At 39.7% G+C, this 22,621-nt stretch overlaps 1 protein-coding gene across 4 annotated transcripts in view; it reads left to right on the forward strand.

Moving 5' to 3' along the window:
• Positions 1 to 20,385, forward strand: part of LOC108718723 (sodium channel protein type 5 subunit alpha) — a 220,458-nt gene extending 200,073 nt beyond the window's left edge. For all 4 annotated transcript variants that reach the window (XM_041565779.1, XM_041565781.1, XM_041565780.1 and 1 more), the window contains 6 exons: positions 4,878 to 5,153; positions 10,110 to 10,163; positions 13,510 to 13,647; positions 14,965 to 15,069; positions 17,041 to 17,311; positions 18,533 to 20,385. In XM_041565779.1, coding sequence (XP_041421713.1) covers positions 4,878 to 5,153; positions 10,110 to 10,163; positions 13,510 to 13,647; positions 14,965 to 15,069; positions 17,041 to 17,311; positions 18,533 to 19,767 — 2,079 coding nt within the window. In that variant the 3' untranslated portion in view covers positions 19,768 to 20,385. The remainder of the gene's footprint in view (positions 1 to 4,877; positions 5,154 to 10,109; positions 10,164 to 13,509; positions 13,648 to 14,964; positions 15,070 to 17,040; positions 17,312 to 18,532) is intronic.
• The last annotated feature ends 2,236 nt before the right edge of the window (positions 20,386 to 22,621 follow it).

The following is a 22,621-nucleotide window of genomic DNA, read 5'->3' on the forward strand; positions in this document are numbered from 1 at the left end:
TATGGCAGCATAGGTATTCCCCTGTACTAAGCACAATTCAGCAGGAACAGTCCCCTAAGTTTGCTCATAGTCTGTACAGAGAGATCCCATAAAACTATGGCAGCATAGGTATTCCCTGTACTAAGCACAATTCAGCAGGAACAGTCCCCTAAATTTGCTCATAGTCTGTACAGAGAGATCCCATAAAACTATGACAGCATAGGTATTCCCCTGTACTAAGCACAATTCAGCAGGAACAGTCCCCTAAGTTTGCTCATAGTCTGTACAGAGAGATCCCATAAAACTATGGCAGCATAGGTATTCCCTGTACTAAGCACAATTCAGCAGGAACAGTCCCCTAAATTTGCTCATAGTCTGTACAGAGAGATCCCATAAAACTATGACAGCATAGGTATTCCCCTGTACTAAGCACAATTCAGCAGGAACAATCTGTATAGAGAGATCCCATAAAACTATGTCAGCATAGGTATTCCCCTGTACTAAGCACAATTCAGCAGGAACAGCCCCTAAGTTTGCTCATAGTCTGTACAGAGAGATACCATAAAACTATGGCAGCATAGGTATTCCCCTGTACTAAGTACGATTCAGCAGGAACAGCCCATAAGTTTGCTCATAGTCTGTACAGAGAGATCCCATAAAACTATGGCAGCATAGGTATTCCCCTGTACTAAGCACAATTCAGCAGGAACAGCCCCTACGTTTGCTCATAGTCTGTACAGAGAGATCGCATAAAACAATGGCAGCATAGGTATTCCCCTGTACTAAGCACAATTCAGCAGGAACAGCCCCTACGTTTGCTCATAGTCTGTACAGAGAGATATCATAAAACTATGGCAGCATAGGTATAAAGCTGGGGTGGGGGTTAGGGGAAATAAGGCTTTTTGTATTAGAATGCAGTTCAATATTTAGCATTTTTTTGTGTTTCCTTCTGCATGATTGTGTTTCTGTGGGCCAATGACCATGCATGCTCATTGTGAATACTAACATTCTTGTGTGTTATTGTGTATTTGTTGCACTTTCAGTTTATAAAGACACTCTGGGATATATTTGGCCATCTAAATCTAGGGATGTTACAAACCTTGTACATGTGTATGCATTACTCTCATTGAACAAGACATTAAAGCTTATTTTATACGCAGAACAGTTACCATTTTAAATAGCTGCCATATAACTGAACAGAGGAATGCTAGGCCTGAAAATGGAATATAAGCTTAATTATGGAAAGAAACTTTCTTAATATAATCCATTAATAATTCTGTAATGTTTCTGAAATATCCCTATCCCCCTCAAAGCTTCTGTCTCTCTACATGCAGCTTTGTGTCGGAGTCAGTTATTTGAAAGTCAGTCCGTTCCAATACATTGTCAAGGCAAAGGGATCACACACACCCCTAACTGTCTATAAAAATCTGACTTCAACTCTTGTGTTTATAGAGACCGATTGGTAAGAGGGGGATAGTGAAGAGTAACTTAATTATTTCAGATATGGGACTGGGTTGGATAAGTAAACCTTTAAAATAAGTAAATATAAAATGGATGAGGGTGCTTTTCTAAGCATTTTTGTCATTTACATTCATTATTTATTTTGTTTTTATTCCAAGGTATTAATGGATACATTTACTGTTAATATGAATTAATTTTGTTACAACATCGCCACCTGCTGGTCATTTTCCCAACAGTCTGACCACCAAGTAGTCAAGGAAGTTGTCAGGGGAAAGAAAGAGGCTGCTCTGATGTTCTTATGCTTAGGAAAGATGTGAGAAAGGTTTCAAATTTTTTTTTCCTAAGCAGAAGAACATCAGAGCAGCCTCTTTCTTTCTCCTGACAACTTCCTTGACTACTTGGTGGTCAGACTGTTGGGAAACTGACCATCAGGTGTCGCTGTTGTAACAAAATTCATTCATATTAACAGTTCATTTAACCTTAAATATCTTGAAATAACAACAAAATAAATAATGAATATCCATTGCAAAAGTGCACAGAACAGCACCCTCATCAATTTTACATTCACTTATTTTTAAGGTTTACTTATCCTTTAAAGCATTATGTGTAGCAAGTTCCTTATTTCCATGGAAAATTTTCACTTTCACAATAGTTCCTCTTTGATGTAATCCTCAGGCCTGGATTCGGGAAAGGCCACACAGTTCCAGGCCTAGGGTTGCAAGTTGGGTTAGTAGGACACTGTACTGTAGTCTCTATTCGAACTGCAAACAAGGGAGTGCGGCTCCATCAAGAAGAGAAGGGTCAGTTGGGGCACACTGTGAAATCTCCAACTAGTTCCCTTCAGCCCAATGGGTGAGGGTAAAGTGCAGCGGATGGATGCAGAGCTGTAATCCTGTCCTGGGGGGCATATGTTGGTTCCATGTTTGGGCAGGTACATGGAAAAATCAGCACCAATTGCAATCACTTGTGCTGTCTGTCCATATGTACATAAGAAACACTGTCAGTTGCTACGGGGGCTGTTAGCCAGGAAAGATAAGAATCCACTGGTCATCCGGTAGCGACAAAGCAGAGGGAATAATACTTAATACGTTATACTGATTCTGTCATGTAACTTGATATGTGCTCTGCATTGGCCTGATTGAGACTGCATAAAAATACCCATCAAATGAATATATTTAACCGGATGCCTATATGAAAGACTCTGCAGGGGATGCATCTGTCACAGCCCAATTAATGCTATTTCAGACTGTGATTGCCGATTGTGAAGTATCTGGCCATAAAAATACAGAGAAAATGATCTTAAATTTACAGCCGCAGAGATGAAGAACTAATTGCAACTATTTTAGGTCAGACCCAGACTTTCAGATCTGCTAAAGGCCGTGACCGATGCAACCTCTACGGACTGTACCACTGAGATGATGATCATTAAGTTTTTCCATTATGGGTGGCTGAATATTTAAAGCACCAGTAGCAGCACAAAGAAAGATAATTCACTCCACAGATGCAGTTATTTATGTATATGTATATTGCAATGTATTTGCTATGTGTTCTATTACATGCAGACATCTATTCCTATCTGTTTTTTAATTGAAGAACCATACTTTCTACAAATAATGCAGAATTGTTATAAGTATGGATTAAGTGAGCTTTGCATGGAAAATACATAAGGTATTTTCATTTGCTGGTGTTCTGGTGCTTTAAACTGTTGGTAACTGGAAATCTGCAGATAGATTGCCTATTTATTTCAGTTATATGATGATTTTGATTTGAAGGGTTGGTGGACTTTTTTGGTTCATGACCCCCTTGAAGGTAGAACTTTTGGTCAGCAGGACTAGTCTTAGCTCATAACAAGATTACAGATGTTGCTGTACCAGCTTTAGTCCCAACCATACTGTATATAGAACAGAAAATAAGTACTCCCAAAAGCCCATCCTAATTGACCATCATGTTGAGATCCAGGAGTATGGAGAAGACCAAATAGGCATTTTCCACAAATTCCATCTTATTTGACCTTTATGCTAAGCTTTCTGGAATATTGAAATGACCAAATAGCATTGTCCCCAAAACTCATCCTAAATGAGATTCATGTTCAGGAGTATAAAGAATTCCAGATAAACATTGCCCCCAAATATCATCCTAACTGACCTTTGTGCTTAGCTTCCAGAATTATCAAGTAGACCATTGTCCATATATCCCACCCTATTTTACCTTCATGCAAAACTTCCAAGGATATTGAGAAAACCAAATAAATATTGTTCACAAATTCAATCCTATTTTACACTTATGCTAAGCTTTCAGGAATATTCAAAAGACCAAATCGGCATTGTCCCCAAATCTCATCCTGTTTGGCCTTCCTGCTAAGCTTTTAGGAGTATCATAGGCATTGTCCCAAAATCTCATTCTAATTTACCTTTATGCCCAACTTCTAGAACTATGGAGAAGACCAATTTAGCATTGTCCACAAATCTCATCCTACCTGGCTTTCATGCTAAGCATCTAGGAGCATCAAGAAGACCAAATAGGCATTGTCCCAAAATCTCATTCTAATTTACCTTAATGCTTAGCTTCTAGAAGTATGGAGAAGACCAATTAAGCATTGTCCACAAATCTCATCCTATCTGGCTTTCATGCTAAGCATCTAGGAGCATCAAATAGGCATTGTCCCAAAATCTCATTCTAATTTACCTTAATGCTTAGCTTCTGGAAGTATGGAGAAGACCAACTAGGCATTGTCCACAAATCTCACCCTAATTGATCTTCAAGCTAAGTTGCCAGGAGTATGGAGAAGACCAAATAGGCATTGTCCACAAATCCAACCCTATTTGACTTTCAAGCTAAGTTTCCAGGAGTGTGGAGAAGACCAAACAGGCATAGTCCCCAAATCTCATTCTAATTGACCTCCAAACCCCGCAGTCACTTCTCCAGGTCCTTCAAGGGTGGTTTGGGAACCACAGGTCTACCATACCTGTAATGTCACACTAGAAGAATTTGTCTCTACATTATTTTCGATTCACAAATACAAAAGTGCCAAAGAGCAATAGTAATCCTCTTACAAGTCTTTAATTCACAACATCTAACACAGCTTACTGCCTGCAAATCTCCAGTTATAATTAATGATGATTCAGTATCATATATGTGTGTGTGTGCGCCATACAGCAGTTTAGCTTGGTTTTATTTCTATATAGTCGCAGTAATATGACAATATTGAACCTGACAATTTTAGTGACTTGTCATCTTCAGTTTACTTTGCAAAGGTCTACTGCCTTGTAGACATATCACATTACTGGAATATTTAGAAGGATTCCACCTTTTCGACCTCATTGACCAATATGTGTTAAAAGGCCAAGCTAACGTGCCCTCTATTCTTGCGTTATGGCTATGACACTTGTGTGGCCATCTTGTTCCCATAGATTAACTGTATTCTTCTCTGACTTCAGGTGGTAGTAAATGCCTTGATCGGGGCCATCCCATCCATCATGAATGTGCTGCTGGTGTGTCTCATTTTCTGGCTAATTTTTAGCATCATGGGGGTCAATTTATTTGCTGGAAAGTTTGGGAAATGCGTCAATGCCACAACCAAAGAGCAGCTGTTCCATCTCATTGTCGACAGCAAAGAAATGTGCGATAATATAAGTAATTCAGAAGCTTACTGGACAAAAACAAAGGTCAACTTTGATAACGTGGGGGCTGGATATCTGGCACTTCTACAGGTGGTGAGTATTTATGGAGTCTCTGTGTTTATAGCTTTTGTTGACAGTTTAGGAATCGAGTTTGTGGTGTCCTGTAGGGTCGGCCATTGTGCACTCTTTGCAGACATCCAAAATAATACCCAGACTATGTAGATTTTATACTGGTAACCTGGAGGATCCAGATTTCCTTCCTGGTGGGATAGGGGTGAATATGGACAACAGCCTAATTTATAAGTACAATTTATCTTCTGTTTAAATAAATTGTAATGTATGAGACAATCATTACCCCATTAATTCATTATATGTAGGATGTTGTCCTTTCACATTGCAAATTCTCAAAACCTAAAAAGCTGATTTAAAAAATATTTATTGTTTTATGAAGCTGTCATGATGGAGTCTTTTGACATTATTTAATTTCAATAGAATTGTTATTAATTCATGATGTGAAACCAATGTTTGTTTTTTAATTAGTTGTTAATTGTTTTCATTCCTTTTCTAGCTGTAGTGTACATGAAGCATGTGGTAAGGTAGATTTTATATTGAATAAAGTACCCCCTATTGTAAAATATAAGGATATTATAAGTTACCAAAGAGTTCTATGACCATACATTTATACAGGTCATGGGACTGGAGGTGACTTCTAATATCCTCATATTTTGCAACAGGAGGTACTTTATTTATTATAATACACACGTTTCAGTTTCGTGTGACAGAAATTACATCACTAAGCACCGTTTTTACGGATATAATTTAGGATGTTCATGGGTCTGGTGTATTATAAGGATATTAGAAGTCACTGAGGAGTTCTGTGGCCATATAAAGGCACAAGGCTGCAGGCTGAGTTATACAGGGAACTCTGAGTATCACTCATGTATTATAAGGGATAATGTACCCCCTACTGTAAATAATAAGGATATTAGAAGTCACTGAGGAGTTCTGTGGCCATATAAAGGCACAAGGCTGCAGGCTGAGTTATACAGGGAACTCTGAGTATCACTCATGTATTATAAGGGATAATGTACCCCCTACTGTAAATGATAAGGATATTAGAAGTCACTGAGGGGTTGTTCTGTGACCATATAAAGACACAAGGTTGCAGGCTGAGTTATACAGGGAACTCTGAGTATCACTCATGTATTATAAGGGATAATGTACCCCCTACTGTAAATGATAAGGATATTAGAAGTCACTGAGGGGTTCTGTGACCATATAAAGGCACAAGGCTGCAGACTGAGTTATACAGGGAACTTTAAGTATCACTCATGTATTATAAGGGATAAACTACCCCCTACTGTAAATGATGAGGATATTAGAAGTCACTGAGGGGTTGTTCTGTGACCATATAAAGGCACAAGGCTGCAGGCTGAGTTATACAGGGAACTTTAAGTATCACTCATGTATTATAAGGGATAATGTACCCCCTACTGTAAATGATGAGGATATTAGAAGTCACTGAGGGGTTGTTCTGTGACCATATAAAGGCACAAGGCTGCAGGCTGAGATATACAGGGAACTCTGAGTATCACTCATGTATTTTAAGGGATAATGTACCCCCTACTGTAAATGATAAGGATATTAGAAGAGTATGTGTCTATATAAAGGCACAAGGCTGCAGATATTATATATATATAGTCAGGACCGCCATCAGAAATCGCAGGGCCCCGTACGAAAAAATTTCCTGGGCCCCCTGGGCTGCGCCCACCACAAGCCTAACCTACAGGTCCGCCCTCCCCACCACACAGTAAAAAAACAAAAAAAATATTGGTGGCTAGGGTTCCCACATGTTAATAAAAAAATAAAAAGATATTGGTAGTCAGGGAACCCCATAAAAAAACATTTGTGGCCAGGGCTCCCCCATTAAAAAATATAAGAAAATTAGTGGCCAGGGCCCCTTAAAAGTCCATGCCTTCCCAAAGTCAGCATCTCTCAGAAAGATGGGGGGCCCGGCTAATCAAGTAAGTGTGGCCCCCCTTACCCTCGGGCCCCCTACAACTCTCCCCCCTGTCCCCCCCCTGATGGCTGCCCTGTATATAGTATATATATAGTGTTAGCTTTATTTGCCCTTTAAGCGTGTTCCATTTGTCAGCTGCTAGGAGTCCATTCTTACTTTATGGTCTGATTGTGGAGTATTTTGTTCAGTGTTGTTCAATGCACAACCTGCTCCTTTGTATTAATTAATATCACATAAAGGAGCTCAATCTATTATCACACACTCTAAGCAGAGAGCAGAGAAAAACTATAAAATCAAAACACTGTTTCTTTGTTCTGTCTCTAATTTCTTCCTCTATTATAACCTGAAAATGATTAAACCAGTCACAAAGTTTAATTTCCTTTCAATTCAGTTAGGAACCGTAGGTGGAATTGCATTAAGCATTCCAAGCACACTTCTATTTATGCGGCACTCAATCATAAAAAGGAGCTTTCTGGGGAAAAGAATCATTGGTGATTAGAAATATAGTTCTACAGAATGGCAGAATATAACATATTGTGGGATTTAAGAGTTCTGGGCTCCAGCTGATGAGCAAACAAGGGCTTTTGCCATTGAGTGTTTCAACTATCCGACCACTCCGTGCCGTGTTCATTTCTGATTCTTGGGGTGGGCAGTAGATTCGGGTTAATAACAGAGAAAGCTAGGATGATTGGAAAAGGCTTGGTGAATTCGGGAAAACAAACAGGATGTCTAGGGGCATAACAAAGACTGACTAGAAAGGAATCCTTGGGGCAACACTGGAAATCTAGTTATTTGATGGGTAAATTCAGCAGTACTTATTTCAAGAGGAAAAGGTATTACTGTGGATGCACTCTCCACCTAGTGCCATAGGGTAGCAGCATCCGACTGGGGGGTCCACTTCAGGGGTCCCCGCCTTTGCCGTGGGGTCTTCCACATGCTGGAGCCTCAAGCCCTCATGTGCGTAGCTTGTACATTTTTATTGAGGAGGGAGGTAAGTAAGAGTGGTGGGGAGCCAGTCTGCATCTGTGAGACCCACAAGTACGGCACTCCTTTGCATATGCACCATATTTTGTAAATTAAAGGGGAACTATCACGAACATGAAAAAATAATATTAACATTTAAATATAAGCTTCATCATACTGAAATAATGAACTTTCTAAATACAATCAATTAAATATTCTGCATTGTTTCTGAAATAATCAAGTTTATGTTCACTATCCCTCTCTCAGCATCTGTTTCTCTTCATTCTCTCTTCATGCAGCAGTTGGGTGTCAGATATTCATTGACAGTTAGATCCAATATATCTTATAGGGGGGCTCCTTTCCTAGCAGATATATTAGAGCTCACTCAAATAACTGATTCCAGTACAAACAAATCTAACAAAATAACTGCCTTTTGCACAAATTCTGCATGTAGAGAGACATGATGTCTGGTGATTTTAATAGAGTGAGCTCTAATACATCTTTCACCTTTGAGTCAACTTTTAGTATGATATAGAGAGTGATATTCTGAGACAATTTGCAATTGGTTTTCATTTTTTATTATTTGCGGTTTTTGAGATACTTGGCTTTTTATTCAGCAGCTCTCCAGTTTGCAAGTTCAGCAATCTGGTTGCTAGGGTCCAAATTACCCTAAGAACCATAAATTGGTATGAATAAGAGACTGGAATATGAATAGGAGAGGCCTGAATAAAAAGTAGCAATAACAACACATTTGTAGCCTTACAGAGCATTTGTTTTTATATGGGGTCAGTGACCCCCTTTCAAAAGCTGGAAATATTAAGAAGAAAAAGGCAAATAATTAAATAAAACTTTGGAAATAATAATAATAATGAAGACCAATTGAAAGGTTTCTTGGAATTTATCATTCTATAACATATTACAAGTTAACTTAAAGGTAAACCACCCATTTAAGATCACTATCACTCCAGTTGTGCCTGCCTAATTTTATCCAGTGCATATGTCCCTTCTTTATACCCCAAGTTCCAGCCTTGACTGTGCAATTGAATATCTTCTTTGTTATTAATATTTCTTGATCCTATTTCAGTGGGACCTAAAATGATGGGTTGAGTTCCAGGTGGACCTGAGTGTGTCTCAGGTTGAGTCCAAAATTGTCTGGTTTTTGGGTACTTAAATGTCGGGCAACATGATACTCCATTCATTGTGGGTGAAAAAGGCAAATAGTTAAATAAAACTTTGGAAATAATAATAATAATAATAATGAAGACCAATTGAAAGGTTTCTTGGAATTTATCATTCTATAACATATTAAAAGTTAACTTAAAGGTAAACCACCCATTTAAGATCACTATCACTCCAGTTGTGCCTCCCTAATTGCATTCAGTACATATGTCCCTTCTTTATACCCCAAGTTCCAGCCTTGACTGTGCAATTGAATATCTTCTTTGTTATTAATATTTATTGATCCTATTTCAGTGGGACCTAAAATGATGAGTTGAGTTCCAGGTGGACCTGAGTGTGTCTCAGGTTGAGTCCAAAATTGTCAGGTTTTTGGGTACCTAAATGTCGGGCAACACGATACTCCATTCATTGTGGGTGATCAGTGTTGTATTGTGGCTGCTGCTTCCCATCACTGACAGTTCTGCAGAATTGACTCCAAACCAGAAAGTGCTAATTGCTGCAATATGTCATCTGCAGACACGGCCATGTTCCTTGGGCTTTGAGTCAACTGCTTTTCAATATCTGACTCCTTTATTGTTCTGTTTGTGTTCCCCGCGTGGAGCGAGGCACAGCTGTTTCTTCTTGAGAGCACAACAGAAAGCATTGTAAAAATCACAGCTCACCATCCCAGGCCTGACCACCATCGCACATGAAATCTTTACATGTTAATTAGGGATTTGATGTTAATGGCAGATTCCATGTGACGGGGTCAGACGGGACTCATTAGTGGAGCGGGTTAATTGCACAGCATTCCTGCTGGAACCTAAATAATTCTTGAAATAAAAAGAAGTGAGAAACAATGCCCTGATTCCATTCTGAACTCATTAAACACAATATTGTCTTTGCAGGCAACGTTTAAAGGATGGATGGATATAATGTACGCCGCTGTCGACTCACGGGAGGTTAGTGGCCGATTTCTGTTCTCTTACACTACAGGTATGGGACCCATTATCCAGAATTCTTGGGACCTAAGATTTTCCGGATAATGGGTCTTTCCATAATTTATCTCTTTACACCTTAAGTCTACTTGAAAATCATGTAAACATAAAATAAACCCAATAGGCTGGTTTTGCTTCCAATAAGGATTAATTATATCTTAGTTGGGATCAAGTACAAGCGACTGTTTTATTATTACAAAGAGATTTTTTTAAAAATTTGGATTATTTGGATAAAATGGAGTCTGTAGGAGATAGCTATCCCGTCATTCGGAGATTTCTGGATAACAAGTTTCCAGTTAATGGATCCCATACCTGAATATTATACTTTCTTTGGTGAAACATGAATAAAAGGAAATGTGCATTTGCAATATCCATATTTTCAATATTATGAAGTTAATTTTACAGGGATTCTGTCATGATTTTTAAGGTGTAGTTTTTATTTCTAAATGACACTGTTTACACTGTAAATAATTCACTCTACAATATAAAATGTCATTCCTGAACCAGCAAGTGTATTTAGTTGTAATATTGGTGTGTAGGTGCATCTCAGGTCATTTTGCCTGGTCATGTGCTTTCAGAAAGAGCCAGCACTTTAGGATGGAACTGCTTTCCGGCAGACTGTTGTTTCTCCTACTCAATGTAACTGAATGTGTCTCAGTGGGACCTGGATTTTACCATTGAGTGCTGTTCTTAGCGTGGTGGCAGATGGGGAGATTAGTCACTCAGCAACAAATCTTCTCTACTTCAGGTGACTAATCTCCCCAAATGCCTTCCTGCTGGCAAGAATATGAATCACCGGTGAGATGGCATACAAATCGCTTTGTATTTCCGAAGTCGTCCGAAGTTTCATAGCTGGGCGACTAATATCCTCCTCTGCCACCTCCCTTAGATCAACCAGGGAGCTGCTACTGGTTACCTTCCCATTGTTCTGTTGTTAGGCTGCTGTGGGCAGGAGGGAGGGGGGTGCTATCAAAAGTCTGAAGTTTATCAGAGCACAAGTCACATGACTGGAGGCACCTGGGAAACTGACAGTATGTCTCTCTAGTCCCATGTCAAATTTCAAAATTAAATATAAAAAATGTTTGCTCTTTTGAGAAATGGATTTCAGTGCAGAATTCTGCTGGAGCAGCACTATTAAAGGAAAACTATACCCCCCAAACAATGTAGGTCTCTATAGAAAGATATTGCATAAAACAGCTCATATGTAAATATGAGCTGCTTCATGTAAATAAACCATTTCATGTAAATAAACCATTTTCATAATAATATACTTTTCTAGTAGTATGTGCCATTGGGTAATCATAAATAGAAAATTGCCATTTTAAAAAATAAGGCCCGCCCCCTGGGATCATATGATTCACTGTACTCACAAACATACCAACAAACCATACTTGTTAGGTCACATGAGCCAATTAACAGACAGAGTTGTGTCTTTTGCTCCCACACTTCCTCCTGTTACAGTTAGAGCTGCAGTATTATGGTCATGTGATCTCTTCCTGTTACAGTTAGAGCTGCAGTATTTCTGGTCAGGTGATCTCTGAGGCAGCACACAGACCATCACAAAATGGTGGCTCAAGGCAAGAGATGTAAAAGGGCAATATTTACTTAAATATATATATTCCAGTTTGGTAAGATTCTTTAATATGCCACTTAATATGATATGAACTATCTGTTGCTTAAGTGTTCATTTTGGGGGTATAGTTTTCCTTTTCCTTTTCCCATGACAGTATCCCTTTAAAGCAGTATCTCTGTTGTCTGGGAGTCAGTCTTCCTACACCCATAAGCTGGCTTCTGCTGCATGGGTCCTGGAGGCAGAACCAGCAGTGCAAAGGATAAAAGCAGCCAGAAATATGCTAAGAGTCATTTGTGACATGGAAAGCAGGGTGAAAAAATGGGTGCAGTGTGCCATGTTTTTGGACTTTGCACCTATAAAGAGATAAGGACATGTCTGACCTGCACCCCTCGACTCTGCATCTTATTCTGGATTTATAGACTTTGCAAGGTGCTGGGTAGTGATGGGTGAATTTCTCCTGTTTTGCTGAAAAATGGTGAAAAATTTGTGAAACTGGAAAATTGACACCCATGCGTCCAAAATTTTTTGAGACCCTCGAATTTTTCGCTGGTGAATTTTCATGTGAGATTTATTCACAGGCGGCAAAATGCGTAAATTCACCGCAAATTCGCGCCAGGCTAATTTATTCGCCCATCACTAGTGCTGTGCACAGTCAGACTCCACACATTCACATCAGATCAGAAACATTTTCTGCCTCGTTCAGTCTCACTTGGCGGTCCCTTATAATTACGTGTAGTTTTCCAACTCAGCCAAGGACTTTATGTATTCCGCTTACTGACATGAGGATCCTATCACCCAGATGATATATAATAATCTGCAATAATCTGCAGAGACCATCGCATTGGGGTTTAAAGAGGAGCTAAATCATATTAAAGGATTTTATTGGCCAGCTTTAACCCATTATAACTGGCCCAGATGTACAGTATTTCTCATTCATATAAAGACTTGGGGCCAGATTTATTTAAATTTTGCATTGCAAACTTGGTTATCCCTCTAAATATCATAGGCAGAGGCAATGCACTGAAGATGGTTTGAGTTCAGTGTTTGCATTTTCTTCCTCTCGTTGATGTAGAATGGAACTCACCGTGCAACTCATGGTGCCCCTCCTTGATCCTTCTAAGCAATGTGCAATGCCAGGAAACTCCCGGGTACCTTCCCCTCCTGCAGACTGTGCCCTTTTTTGGGAGAGTAAATATTTGTGGCTGTCAGCTACATAGACAACTCCTAGTGGGGTGCCTAGTGTGCATTCTGGGTAAAATATATAGCACTTTGCTCCTGATTTTGCTTTTGCACCTGACCTTCATATGAAATAAGCTCTATAATCTAAAAGTAGGGTTGGTGGGCGGCAGGGGCGTAACTATAGAGGAAGCAGACCCTGCGGCTGCAGGGGGGCCCAGGAGGTATAGGGGCCCCACGAGGCCCTAATTCATATACAATTTCATTAAATATTGGAGAAACAAGTCAACCTCTAAACATTTTGGGGGCCTGAAAATAAATTTGCTGTGGGGCCCAGTAATATCTAGTTACGCCACTGGTGGGCGGAATCAGGGAGGGACAACACGGGTGAAGGCGGGAAGTAGGTGGGAGGATGAATGAGACCAATAAGTAGACTGCAAATTGCATGACTATCAGAATGCCATTGATGCAACCTGACTGTAACACAGAGGACCTGGAAATATAGCGATTTCAAAATAATTGTGATTAATCCTATTTCTTTCTCCCTCTTCCTTTACTCAGATTGAACAGCAGCCGATTTATGAAATAAATAAGTACATGTATCTGTATTTCGTGATCTTCATCATCTTCGGATCTTTCTTCACCTTGAACCTTTTCATTGGTGTCATCATTGACAATTTTAACCAACAGAAGAAGAAGATAAGTATCTGCGCTGCAGTATGTGCAGTGATCAATATCTCTGTTGTGTTCAGTCGATGCAGGGGGGCTAATGACATAAATCAAGGACGTCCAAACTGTCACCTAAGCCCACTTAACTGAATGCAACTGCCAGGATCCCCATAACAGACTTCCTTCCCATTGCAAAGCAGCAATTTAGACACTCTTCCCCTTTTATCTCACCTCCACCTCTGAGTCTTTTGATTGGAATGGAACCAAGGTCAATGGCATGGCATTAAATAGTTGATTATATATTAAGCAATCGGTAGACAGAAGTACACAGAAGATTAGCTGGTCAACTTGTGACTTGAATGTTTCTGTCTCTTACTGAGCGATCCTGTACTCCACCAAGAGGGTGCATCTTCTAAATTCCATCCATTGATTTATGATAACTCATGGAGACCTTTTGGTGCTTAGGCCTTGCTTAAGGTCATGGACCATGGCATCATCATTTGTGTCTGGCAGTGTTTCCTTCTGTCCTACTTATGAACAAGGCTACAGTCAGCAATTAGGCTAATTGTGTTGAGTTTGTATAGAGCAGTTCATATCTTGCTGAACTGTGTTTATTCAGTAGATACTGAATGGATACAAATTGTTTAATCTTGATAAAAACTTGTCCTACATTTGCCATATTTCCCTACTGTTACCATCTTCTCTTACCATTGCCTACTGTCTCCTCTTGTTGCTATCTTGTCCTACTGTTGTCATCCCTCCCTACTGTCACCACGGTTGCCATTTTCCCCTACTGTTGCTATTTTGTACTACTGTTGCCATATTTCCCTGCTGCAGCAATCTAGCCCTACTGTTTCTTAGACAGCTTGAATAAAATTCAACCATGGTTTGGAATTTGGTTCTTTCCAAATGAAATATAATATATATTTATATATAAAGAGGAGAAGGGGACTGTAAGGCTAGCCCTTTTGTGGGTAAAGAGCAGTGGTTGTGGGCATCTAGAAGGCCACTTTGGGTAAAACCTAGGAATAATGCTTATTTGCTTTCCTATATACTACCAAAAACCAGGTCAGTTAAGGTAAGATTTTGTGTTAGTTGCTGCCTTAGATGTTTATTGGACTGATTCACTGATGACTGATTCACAAATGCTCCTACTTATATCTGTAACCTTTATTATGAGTCATTATGGAGCAAATGATGGACCTCATATGGGAACTTGAATGCCTTGAATTTGAATGCTAACATTCTTTTTCCTATGCCTTTAATTTGCCTTTAATTTTAAAAATGGTCTATTTTTAGTTATTGTTCTTTGCAACAAGAATAATGTTTTTTGTCTTGTCTCTTTACTTTGGTGGGCAGGACATTTTTATGACAGAGGAACAAAAAAAATACTACAACGCAATGAAGAAGTTGGGATCTAAAAAACCTCAGAAACCTATCCCCAGGCCACTGGTAAGGAGTGGAACAGTATTCATGCCCATTTTATTTTCCTTCTGATGGTTAGTTAGTTTAGTAACATAGCTGGTGTGCGAGACCTGTATATGGCCTTCAACCAGCCACTTTGAGAAGGCAGAGGTTGACTGGGTAGACGTTGGCTATTGTTGACTAGTAATGTAATGGTAACAATGTAAATGGTACTAATTTCATAAAGTGATTCAGTAGCATACTCTTCATATTACACTGGTATACCCTGACTAGTGATGGGCGAATAAATTCTCCTGGCACGAATTCACGGCAAATTCCCATGTTTCGCCACTGGCAAATAAATTCGCAAATCTCCCGGTGAAAATTCGCCAGCGTCAATTGCTCGATTTTTTCGTGAAAAGGCTCGAATTGCTCGATTTTATATTGAAAACGTTCGAATCGCTCAATTTTTTTGTGAAAATGTTCAAATTTCCAGATTTTTTCGTGAAAATGTTTGAATTTCACAATTTTTTCGTGAACTTTCTGATTTCACAATTTTTCGCAAATTTTTTGCCGTTTCTCGAATTTTGCAGGAAATTCGCAGATTTTTCAGCGAATCGAAACGGGAGAGATTCACCCATCACTAACCCTGACCATTTCCATTTATGGGCCATGGGATCCTTCCCTTTAATAAGGAGAAATCAAGAAGTAGTTAGTCCTTAAAGGGGTTGTTCACCTTCGAATTAACTTTTAGTATGATATAGAGAGTGATATTCTGCGACAATTTGAGTTGGTTTTAATTTTTTATTATTTAAGGTGTTTGAGTTATTTCGCTCTTTATTCAACTGCTCTTCTATTTGAATTTTAAGCAATCTGGTCGCTAGGGTCCAAATTACCCTAGTAACCATACACTGATTAGAATAAGAGACTGGAATATGAATAGGAGAGGCCTGAATAGAAAGACGAGAAAAAAAAATTAGCAATAACTATACATTTGTAGCCTTACAGGATGTTTTTAGATGGGGCCAGCAACGCCCATTTGAAAGCTGGAAAGAGTCCGAAGAAACGATAAAAAATAAATAATTAAAACCAATTGAAAAGTTGCTTAGAATTGTCAATTCTATAACAAACTTAAAGATGAAGTACCCCTTTAAAAGGAGGAGTATGTGATACTAAATAAATGCTTTGATAAAGCTCCGTTATAGTTTATGTAAACTGCATCTGGGCCACCCCCATTCCAATGATGCTCATCTTCCCTAAACTTCTGTCTTCCACAATTTTGGGCTTGGGCTGGCAAGATCCTTCAGCTGGCTGCAGTACTCTTTACCTTTGTTCTTTATCTTGCGGAAGGATCCATCAATCCCAGCCCAGCATGGCCTACAGAGGAGGGCCTCCCTCTCTACAGTAGTGCGTCATTACAAGTGACACTCTTGCTTTTCTGTTATAGGAATGTTTGAGTGTCACTAAATACTGTTATTGAAGAGACGCCCCTAGGAGCATGTTTATCCATCCTCAACAAATTGGTGGCCCATTTATGAACCCAAAACATAGAATAAAAATTCTTGGTGTAAGGAAACAAGGTGAATAAGATTATAGAACTACTATGGACACAGTTTACCTGAATGAGCCTATATGCATGCACCTTGTTGAGTGTGTTATCACTGCAGTCAAGGGCTGTTTCTGCACGGAGTTGATATGTGAACATTCCCTCAGGTTGCACCCATGAAGGGAGCTGTTTGCAAGAGATGTTACATGCTCTCCAATAAAGCAGTGATAGTTGTGCTCGCCAAGTCCAGGGACCCAACAGACCAGGGAACTTGTGTTTTAGGCACTTAGGTCATGGGGGCTCGCAAGCTGCATTAAGGAATAGGCAGCAATGGTAGATGGAGAGGGCTCTGTGTCCCTCAAATGTTGTCATATTTTTTTAAGTGTTTCCCTTTGACTTGTCTGGTTATTGCACATTTGTTTCCCAGAAACAAGCCTTATGATTTATATTTAACTCCTTGCATTGTTTTGCAGAACAAATTCCAAGGCCTTGTGTTTGACTTTGTGACAAAGCAAGTGTTTGACATCATCATCATGATCATGATTTGCCTTAACATGGTCACTATGATGGTGGAGACAGATGATCAAAGCAAAGAGATTGAGACTCTACTGTACAAAATCAACCTGGCGTTCGTGGTTATCTTCTCCGGCGAATGTATCCTCAAGATCCTTGCTCTCAGGTACTACTTCTTCACCATCGGCTGGAATATCTTTGACTTTGTGGTGGTTATACTTTCGATTGTTGGTAAGTAAATTAGTGTTTAAGTATACTATCATGTTACCCATTTTGTTTGAGCAAGCCCTCTGTCCCCTTTTGCTTGTCTGTGCTCCTGGGAGAAAAAGGATGATGAGTTAATACTCTGGGGGGTGCCATATTGACACCCCCAGTTTATTACTAGTGATACACCGAATCCTGCTTTCAGGGTTGGAACAAATCCCTGAATCCCAGGGTTCAGATTTTCATTATCTGTAATATAGTAATATATAAAACTTTTTGGCGCTAGTCTTAGCGTCTGCCGCAATGAGCTCCTCATTTTCTATCTTTGCCTTCTGGAATACTGTTTTACAACGTTTATTATAGTGTCTAAATGCCTTTCTCTTCATTCCTATTAAATTCTTTACTTCTGTATTAAGCCTCATAGCGTGGTTCTTAGTGCTTCTACGTTTACTTCTTATAAGAATAACTTGAGAACAGTTAACATTTTAAATTACAACTGTTAACCCTTGAGAACCTTGAGAAACTAGCCAAAAGTCCAAAACAATATATTTTGAAGTTGCAGCAGCTTAAAAATATATAATGTACCCCTATTGTAAAATATAAGGATATTCGCAGTCACTACGGGGCAGATTTTTTGAGGGTCAAATAGTTGATTCATCAAACTTATACCCTGCGAATAATTCGAGTTCATGTATAAGTCAATGGGAGAGATCCAGTGACCCTTTTGAAGAGGTTTATTAGTCTTCCTGACATTCGATTTTAGTCAAATTCATTTCGAATTCGATTCGAGTTTTCGGGTCGGAAATATTCGTTCGAGTTTTAGATATTCAATTTTTTTCTTAAATAACCTCCCAATCAAATTTCAAGTTTATTTGAATTTATTAGAGTTAAAAAAAACTCACATGAATTCAAATTCGACCTTTGATAAATGGGCCTCTAAGTGTTCCATGACCATATAAAGACAGGCAGCCAAAAGTCAAGTGTTTTTATATAGGTCATGGAACTCCAAGGTGACTTCTAATATCTTTATATATCAGCGGGTACACCATTTGTTACAATATACACGTTTCTGGGAGTCATGTGATTACATCACTAAGAATTGATTAGAACTGATGACATCACTAACTAGGTTTTCTAAAGATATACATTACAGTATATTCATGGCTCTTGTGTATTATTTATTGCTAATTTGTTAGAGCACTTTATATGTATATGAGTTCTATCACAGCTTTTTTTTCTCTTCCCCAGGGATCGTACTTTCGGATATTATTGAAAAATATTTTGTATCACCGACACTGTTCAGAGTAATACGTTTGGCGCGGATTGGTCGTGTACTGAGACTTATTAGAGGAGCCAAGGGAATAAGAACCCTTCTGTTTGCCTTAATGATGTCACTTCCTGCCCTCTTTAATATTGGCCTCTTACTCTTTCTTGTCATGTTCATCTATGCCATTTTTGGGATGTCTAACTTTGCCTACGTGAAGATGGAAGGGGGGATCGATGATATGTTTAACTTTCAAACCTTTGGAAACAGCATGATCTGCTTGTTTCAGATCACCACCTCTGCTGGTTGGGATGGCCTTCTAAACCCCATATTGAATAGTGGACCACCTGATTGTGAGCCGAATATTGCCAACCCTGGTAGCCCTGTTGTCGGGAATTGTGGAAACCCCTCTGTGGGGATTTGCTTTTTTGTCAGTTACATTATCATATCGTTTCTAATAGTTGTAAATATGTACATTGCTATTATCCTGGAAAACTTCAGCGTCGCGACTGAAGAAAGTTCAGAACCATTGAGTGAAGATGACTTTGAGATGTTTTATGAGGTCTGGGAAAAGTTTGACCCGGAAGCCACGCAATTCATTTCTTACTCCGTCCTTTCCAACTTTGCGGATACCCTTTCTGAGCCGCTGCGCATAGCCAAGCCAAATAGGATTAAACTTATTGGGATGGATCTTCCCATGGTCAGTGGAGATAGGATCCATTGCTTGGATATACTGTTTGCTTTTACCAAAAGGGTTCTTGGGGAATCAGGTGAGATGGATGCTCTTAAAATCCAAATGGAGGAGAAATTCATGGCCGCCAACCCATCAAAAATTTCTTACGAACCCATCACCACCACTATAAAGCGGAAACAGGAGGAGGTGTCTGCTTGCGTGATCCAAAGAGCCTACAGGAGGCACTTGCTGTATCGTTCCATGAAACAGGCCTCATTCCTATATCGTCACAAGTCATGTGATGTCAACATCATTGATGAAGAGGCCCCGGAAAAAGAGGGCCTCATTGCTTACATGATGAGTGAGAATTACGGGCAGCAGCTGGATAAAGTAGAATCCTTATCCTCTACTTCTTTCCCCCCTTCCTATGACAGTGTCACCAGGGCGGCCAGTGACAATAGCCCTTTAAAATTGGAAGACTCCACAAACGATGATTTCACAGATTGTAAAATATATGCCGATAGGGATAAGGAATCGTTTGTATAATCATTGTTTTGAAATGCTTTCCGATATTGTTTACAGAATTATATGATGTAAAGTGCACAACAGTTCTGCCAGCCTCCATATTAAATTTAATGGCGAGTAAAAAAAAAGTGAAGTCGAAAGTACTTTTCCCCGCTGGACTACCGGGAGCCAGTTCTTCCCAGTGGGGGATGGGCTGTGAATGTGTAAGCTGACGTGTAAGGTTGACGCAAACGCCTGACTGTATACATTCATTTATGGTCTTATACTAGTGTGTTTAGTAAAGGTAAACAGCGACCTTGCATTCTAAATTAAATCCAAATATCACAAGCTGCTGTAGCAAAAAGTATACACTTACTGTATATGTCTTGAATGGTCTTTCATAAATTTATATTTGATATTTTTTTTTACATAAGAAAATAATGTTTCTCCTTTTTTTCCATGGAAGGGGAGGGGGGTGGATCCTCGCGGAACGATCCGCCGTTCTAAACGCTCGAATAACGTTAAATGAAAAATGAAAAAAACAATAATGAGAACTGTTGGATCTTGCTGCTGAAAATTGTTTCGAAATATTTGAATTGTTTATTACCAACTGAACATGTAATTGCTTGGCATGAGTAATGCAAATAAAGCTTTTAAAAAGGGGTCAATTAATGAGTACTGAATAACGAGCGAGACGTCTCTCGGGAAGCCAAGAGGAATGTGCCGTCATTGGATTGTCATGTCGGCCTATGGGGCTGATTTTCATTAGACATTATTATTATTATTATTATTTCATTAAGACAACGTTCTTGGCCTGAAGGGTAACGGTCCAGAAATTTATTATTTCAACAAAATACTGGAAAGGGTTGCGCTGGAACCATTTTCACTTCTCTAAAATAGAATTGCTGAATTCTGCATTAAAGGGGAAATATCACGTAAATGAAAATTTAATATCAGCTTCAGCATACTGAAATAAGAAACTTTCTAAATACAATCAATGAAAAATTCGGTACCATTTCTGGAATAATCAAGTTTATCTTCACTATTACTCATCTGTTTCTCTTCATTCTGTCTTCATGCAGCAGTTGGGTGTCAGATAGTCATTGACAGTTAGATCCATTATATCTTATAGGGGGGCTCCTTTTGCCTAGAAGATGTATTAGAGCTCACTCTATTAAATCACCAGACATCATGGGGCCCATTTACTTAGTTCGAGTGAAGGAATAGAGGAAAAAAAGTTTGAATTTCGAATATGGCTACTTCGACCATTGAATGGGCTACTTCGACCTTCGACTACGACCTTTGACTTCGAATCGAACGATTCGAACTAAAAGTCGTTCGACTATTCGACCATTCAATAGTCCTGTCTCTTTAAAAAATTGTTCGACCCCCTAGTTCGCCACCTCAAACCTACCGAGGCCAATGTTAGCCTATGGGGAAGGTCCCCATAGGCTTCCTAACAATTTCCTGATCGAAGGAATATCCTTCGATCGTAGGAATAGCGCAAAATCCTTCGACTTCGATATTCAAAGTCGAAGGATTTTACTTCGACGGTCGAATATTGAGGGTTAATTAACCCTCGATATTCGACCCCAGGTAAATGTGCCCCAATGTCTCTCTACATGCAGGATTTGTGGTAAAGGCTGTTATTTTCTTAGATTTTGTTTGTACTGAAATCAGTTATTTGAGTGAGCTCTAATTCATCTGCTAGAAAAGGAAGCCCCCCTATTCTTCCAGATTCATCCAGCGAAGTTCCACACGTCCATCTTCCGCGTCCTCGGTAAGCTGACTGAGAGATCGGCAATTTCCGTGTCATTTTGCGCATGTGCAGTTGTCGCAAACCGGCAAACTGCTCCAACTGTGCATGCGCAGAAATACCGATCTCCCAGTCAGCTTACAGAGGAACTGGAAGATTGACGAGTGTAACTTCCCTGGAAGAATCTGCGTTGAGGGGTAAGAATGGAGTATGGGGCATTTCCCCTGGAGGGGGGGAAGTTCGCCTGGGGGGAGGAGGGAGGTCTACCTGGGGTGGGGGGTAGGTTTTTTTTTCCCCACAGGTTGATTTCTCCTTTAAGGGTCGGGCCCACCGGGTTTTTTCCCGGCATCCCGCCAGGCCAGTCCGACACTGTGTCAATGAATATCTGACACCCAACTGCTGCATGAAGACAGAATGAAGAGAAACAGATGCTGAGAGAGGAATAGTGAACATAAACTTCATTATTTCAGAAACAGTGCAGAATATTTAATTGATTGTATTTAGAAAGTTTCTTATTTCAGTATGCTGAAGCTTATATTAAATTTTCCCCTTCATAGTTCCCCTTTAAGCTGGGAGATCCAGACCTGCTCATTGGGCATGATCACCATAGGAGTGGATCGTTGCCTAGTGATCTCACCACATGTGATCCTTGCACAACAGAGTTCCTAACCTGCCCCATAGATATCTGCTCAGTTTTCATTCGGAAATCCGTTGAGCAGGTCATCAGGACGGACCCATACATGGACCAATAAGCTGCCAGATCACTTTGAAGGGCAAGTTGGTAGCCTAAAGGCTGATATAGTATATTGATATCTCTTTATAGGGCTATTCCACACGGGGAGATAGCGACGCGTTTGCGGTCGCGGCGACAAAGCGCCGCGACAGTCGCCGCGACCGCAAACGCGTCGCTATCTCCCCGTGTGGACTAGCCCATACAGCCAATAAACTGATATAATCTGTTGCTCCTGAATTGTCCTTTTCATGCTCTTTTCAGGATTTTGTATAAAAAGTTTGTGTATCTCTTTGGTATACTGTGGGTCATACAAACACTCTGATCCATGGGTGATTGAGAAGCAGAGCCCTGTCCTACAGACTGGTGATGACATCCTTTTAATGGTATGGTTCCCAAACTGTGAGGCA

This window comes from Xenopus laevis, chromosome 6L, assembly GCF_017654675.1.
Source record: "Xenopus laevis strain J_2021 chromosome 6L, Xenopus_laevis_v10.1, whole genome shotgun sequence".
Classification (NCBI taxonomy): Eukaryota; Metazoa; Chordata; class Amphibia; order Anura; family Pipidae; genus Xenopus; species Xenopus laevis.